Below are 6,007 nucleotides of genomic sequence, written 5' to 3' on the forward strand. Positions count from 1 at the left end.
TGCCTTTTTGTGAAAGTCAGACGACGTCCCAGATCAACAAAGCCTTCACGTTGGAAATGATCTGGTTGTTTGAGCCTGTCAATCGGCGCTCGGAGCGCGGCGCGCTCTCAGCAGTTGTGGGCGGTCTTTAAACCGTCTGGATCACTCCTTAATCTGTGTAATCCCCATAAAATCGTCCCTGAAAGCCATATTAATTTTCCGAACGGTGTCCACCTGGAGGTCTCTCACAGTTTCTGGAAAAAAAATTGATGCAGCAAAGCTCCAAATCGTTCAGACATTTATTCGCAATAAAAAAACGACGAGAGGGGTGGACCACTGCTCACACAAAGCCTGCTCACAGGCGAATGACGCAACCGACAGGCGTGAAAAAACTCACGCATGCGCATAAAGGTTCAAGCTTGTCTGATGCAATCACACGTGATTCAAATCCATATGGTTCTTGAAAAAACTAAAAAGGTCAGATACTTTTCTAACAGACCTCGTATATCTATCTATCTGTAATATGGCAAGGTAAGCTGATTTGAACTTTTTTGGTCATCTTCATTAACTCATGCTTTCATCTAAGTCCCAGGTGGATTCTATATATATATATATATATATATATATATATATATATATGTGTGTGTGTGTGTGTGTGTATCTCCTTTGAATCTTTCAGCGATCCACTGAAAAACAGGTTATTCATGTTTTTGTGTAGGGATGGCAAGAGTACAAAAATTCTTATTGCCAGGTAAAAATGGCACTTTACCAAAGCTGATGATGTCATTTCATTGTCTGCATTGGTGCAAGTCAAGTTAGCCACCACACGAGGGAGCCGATAGCCCAATAGAGAGTCACAAAAGGAAAACATAACAAGCAGTGGATTATTTTAACACAATGCATTTCCTCCGATTCTGAGTGTGTGGCGGCGGTGGCGCTGGTAGGGTGTTTTTGTAGGCAGGTTGACACTTGCCATTTCAGAATTACTGCATCATAGGTTGTGCTGTGGTGTACAGTGCTTTGATGCTTTAGATCAGGGGTGGGCAATCATGTGCCATAAAGGGCCGAGACACTGCAGGTTTTCCGTGCAACCAATCGCCTCAGCAGGTGATTTCATGAATGATCAGCTGTCTCAGCAGGTGATTTCATTGACAACCAGGTGTTTATGTTCAGAGCAGAAGCTCATCAGCAACCCACCTGCTGAGGTGATTGGTTACATGGAAAACCTGCAGTGTCTCGGCCCTCGATGCCCACCCCTGCTTTAGATAAAGGCCATAATGATGAGTACATGTTGAGAACAACATCCATCTCAGGGGTAAACGTTCCTTAAATTCAATTAACTTTATCTATATTGCACCAAATCACAACATAAGTTGTCCAACTTCACCCAACGACTAGTCAAGCACAATGTGTTAAGGGAAAAAAACCCTTTGGCGTTTTTTGATTGTAGGAAGAAACCTCAAGCAAGCCAGACTCAGTGAGGTGACCATCTGCTCTGGCCATACTACCAATAACAAGTTAACAAATAAAACAAAGTACCACAAAGAAATGTCAAACATGCAAAGACAGAACATGCAGCTTAGTGTCCAATTACTCGTAAAGTCCAGTGGTCATACGAGGTCTGTCCGTAAAGTATAGGTCCTTTTTATTTTTTTCAAAAACTATATGGATTTCATTCATATGTTTTTACGTCAGACATGCTTGAACCCTCGTGCGCATGCGTGAGTTTTTCCACGCCTGTCGGTGACGTCATTCGCCTGTGAGCACTCCTTGTGGGAGGAGTCGTCCAGCCCCTAGTCGGAATTCCTTTGTCTGAGAAGTTGCTGAGAGACTGGCGCTTTGTTTGATCAAAATTTTTTCTAAACCTGTGAGACACATCGAAGTGGACACGGTTCGAAAAATTAAGCTGGTCTTCAGTGAAAATTTTAACAGCTGATGAGAGATTTTGAGGTGATTCGGTCGCTTTAAGGACTTTTCACGGTGCGAGACGTCGCGCAGCGCTCTCAGGCGGCGTCATCAGCCTGTTTCAAGCTTAAAACCTCCACATTTCAGGCTCTGTTGATCCAGGACGTCGTGAGAGAACAGAGAAGTTTCAGAAGAAGTCGGTTTCAGCATTTTGTCCGGATATTCCACTGTTAAAGGAGATTTTTTTAATGAAAGACGTGCGGGCGGATTGCAGCGTCGGCTCGCAGCCGCCGCGACGCTCCGCCACAGGAAAAACACCTCTGTTGGAAGCCTTGAGGACAAGTTGGAACATCTCCAGCTGATAAACAATTTCTCATATACTCACTCCACTGAAAGCCATCAAAAGCCAACTGGATTTTAACAAATGGTTATCAACACGGAGGTGTTTTTCCTGTGCCACCGCGCCGCGTCGGCTGCGTCCCGACGCGCGGACCCGTCCGCACGTCTTTCATTAAAAAAATCTCCTTTAACAGTGGAATATCCGGATAAAATGCTGAAACCGACTTCTTCTGAAACTTCTCTGTTCTCTCACGACGTCCTGGATCAATAGAGCCTGAAATGTGGAGGTTTTAAGCTTGAAACAGGCTGATGACGCTGCCTGAGAGCGCTGCACGACGTCTCGCACCGTGAAAAGTCCTTAAAGCGACAGAATCACCTCAAAATCTCTCATCAGCTGTTAAAATTTTCACTGAAAACCAGCTTAATTTTTCGAACCATGTCCACTTCGATGTGTCTCACAGGTTTAGAAAAAATTTTGATCAAACAAAGCGCCAGTCTCTCAGCAACTTCTCAGACAAAGGAATTCCGACGAGGGGCTGGACGACTCCTCCCACAAGGAGTGCTCACAGGCGAATGACGTCACCGACAGGCATGGAAAAACTCACGCATGCGCACGAGGGTGCAAGCATGTCTGACGTAAAAACATATGAATGAAATCCATATAGTTTTTGAAAAAAATAAAAAGGACCTATACTTTACGGACAGCCCTCGTATTAACCAGTTGTCCAAACAATCAAGTATTCAAGATCATGGACACATGAAGTAGAACATAAATTGAGATCAGTGAGTGCACAATTCTGATTTTTGGAAACGCATTACAGCCCAGTCCCCCCATTCCATTGGGATTTGGCTCAGTTGTTCCGCAAAAATATGATAATTCCCTGGTCAGTTGGGCCACAAAGGGATCTGTTATGTCCAAAATGCAGACTGCAGCAATCTGAAATCACATATCTATGTCTTGCAAGATTAAAGAGAAAATGCAAAACACTAATGACTCCAATTTTTACCATATTTTTATGCCAGTTTTCTTCCACCCCAGGTTGGATGACTGGGAGCTTTCTGTGCTCGGTGGGATATGGAGATCAGTTGGTGGATGAGGTGTTGTGGGAAAGAAGCACTCGCATGCTTCACCTCAGGGACTTGTGGCAGAGGAGTGTTTCTCTCATTCTCTTGCTTTGACGCTTTGTGTGCCAGAAAACTGCTCTGTTGAAAAATCTGCCATGAAAATTGCAATGTACGAGGCTCACGCACACACGGCTCTTGCAGACAGAGCCAGACAACAATGCGAATGGTGTAATTCATGTTTTGCCCAAAATACACCCATGACTTAAGAGATTAAATAGAAATCCTTTGCATGGTACACCTTATTTAGTGCACAGATTATGCAATGTGCAAATAGCTAAGGTGAAGTGATGCAAAGCCCTCTGTGTCACTGCATATCTCAGAGCTCCTCTCTGTAGCCTGAGGTGCACCTCCCAAAAATTAAAACCGCATGTCGAAACAACGGCAATCCCAAGGGCTGTGACTGGTCACTTTTCTGGATTCACTCCTTCCTCTCCTGTCAGATTTAAAAGACTCTGTAACCCGCATGCCGTTTACATTTCAATCATGGATCAAATAGAGGAACGTCTGGCAGAACAGTCTGCAAAAATGACCAACTTTACAACACAAAAGTGAAAAACTACAAAGATGCTCAAATGACTTGGAACTCAAGAAGGGAAACTGCATGTGATATTGGTTTGGAGGATGACGCTTGCATAAAAAAGTGGAGGTCAACTGAGGGATAAATGAATCCAGAAAACCAAAATAAAACCTAAAAACACCAGGAACAATGGAGGTGCAGGTGTTAAACAACAACAAAAAAAGTCTCTGCCTTATTCTGCACGTTGTGCCCCCTACTATTCCAGTGGCAAATTGCAATATGACACCCACCAACGCAACAGAGAACTCTGAAAGGGTCATGCCCACATCCATGTTGTTGTGTAGCCATGGAGTTATGGAGTTGTCCAAGTATAAATCAGGCTTTAGGCAGAGTGTGATGGGCCAATGTCCAAACATCTATGGACTTGAGTGTATATGAAACCAGACTGAGATCATGCACAATGAGATCTCACACTGGCACATCACCCGAGTGTCCCGCTAGTCTAACTATATCTATACATGCCACCTCAAATGACCACGCGCATTTGGGCATGATAGATTATCTTTTAGATATAGTTCTTATGTACTTGAGAGAGCAGGGTGAGCCGTAGATTGCATGATTGAGACAAAGACACACAGAGCAATGAAGCTGTAGGTGGCTTCCACTAGCTCGGGTGTCACGGTGTGACTCAGCCTGCCCCACTGGGCAACAAATGCCAGCGTGCACGCTAATGCTGACTAAATAACAAGTACACTGGATAAAGGGACGCCTTACCCAATGAATAGATTATCCCGGATACGACGAGATTCAGAAGTGAAATCTGCAGACATGAGTAACACGTCTTAAAATCAGTGTGACGTGTCATATCTAATCCTGCGTTTATAATCCAGCACTTCACACACAGAAGAAGAACGCGGTGGTTTTATTTTTCTGAGAAGCACAGCGCCATCACGGTAATGACTGGCCGATGTCGCGTGCGCATGAGAGGAGCCAGTGTGAGACAGAGAGAGAGGAAGGCAGATGCCCTGAGCACGTGCGTGGCCACGTGCATCAGGGGCCTCGCACGAGGAAAGAGGGAAGATTCACGTCTCACCTGTGTTCTGTGCCAGATAACAGATGCTCTGGAGTGACCCAGTTTGTTTCGACAGGGCCCTTTGTCGTAGTGGATCAGGAGAAAGTCGTCCTGCCACACACACACACACACACACACACACACACACACACACACACACACACACACACACACACACACACACACACACACACACACACACACACACACACACACACACAAGACAGATCAAGAATGACCATTTGATGCTGGAGACACGCGGGCAGAGGTTGGCAGAAAATTGCTTCATAAAATGACCTGGCTGTCTATGCTTACACAATTAGGATGACATAACACGGTGTGAAGTGCATTTTGTGTCTGTTGCAGTGAACAATGTTTTATCCACATCACGTCTGAGGTTAAGAAACCGAGTCCAAGATAAAGAAACACGCTGCTGTTACAAAGAGAGAAATAATATCTCCATTCATGACTGCAAACAACACTGCAACAATAAACCGGAATGTTTCGAGTAGAGCCTGACACATGTATCGGCAGATAATATCGACCGATACAAACCTTTCTCCAACATATCCGGATCAGACTTATTTTTGCTGATATCAAAGCTTTTATTTTAACAAATGTCAGAAAAAAAATGTAAAAAAAAAATTATGTCATTATACAGTTTGTACAGCAGAGGGTGCTCCAGCAACATGGAGCACCTTCAATTATGCATGGGACAATTAGTCGTAATCAGGGGCGCCACCAAGGATTTTGCGCCCCAGGAAAAGAAATCTTACTGGGCCACCCCCATATTATTTTGTCAGTATTAGAATTATATTAGAGGCCTCTCTGGGCTCCTGTCAATCAAGGGCCCCTAGAACCCTTCTCCTTGTTCTCCTCTTTTCGGCACCCCTGGTCGTAATAGTCGACTACGACTAGCTAACATCCGACTACTCGACTATTTTTTTTATTAGGTGACTAGTCATTGAATCCTTAAAAGAACAGACCTGCTGGAGCTGCCACCGCCCCCTTCACTCAGTGACGAAAGGGTGTGAACCTCGGCAGGTGAATTAGTCAGCTCAAACGGGTAG

The 6,007-nt window shown here is 44.5% G+C and overlaps 1 protein-coding gene across 1 annotated transcript in view; it reads right to left on the reverse strand.

Annotated features, from left to right (window-relative positions):
* Positions 1–6,007, reverse strand: part of rnf144aa (ring finger protein 144aa) — a 146,882-nt gene that overhangs the window by 6,689 nt on the left and 134,186 nt on the right. The window contains exon 7 of the mRNA XM_034195447.1: positions 4,959–5,048. Coding sequence (XP_034051338.1) covers positions 4,959–5,048 — 90 coding nt within the window. The remainder of the gene's footprint in view (positions 1–4,958; positions 5,049–6,007) is intronic.

This window comes from Thalassophryne amazonica, chromosome 19, assembly GCF_902500255.1.
Source record: "Thalassophryne amazonica chromosome 19, fThaAma1.1, whole genome shotgun sequence".
NCBI classification, from domain to species: Eukaryota; Metazoa; Chordata; class Actinopteri; order Batrachoidiformes; family Batrachoididae; genus Thalassophryne; species Thalassophryne amazonica.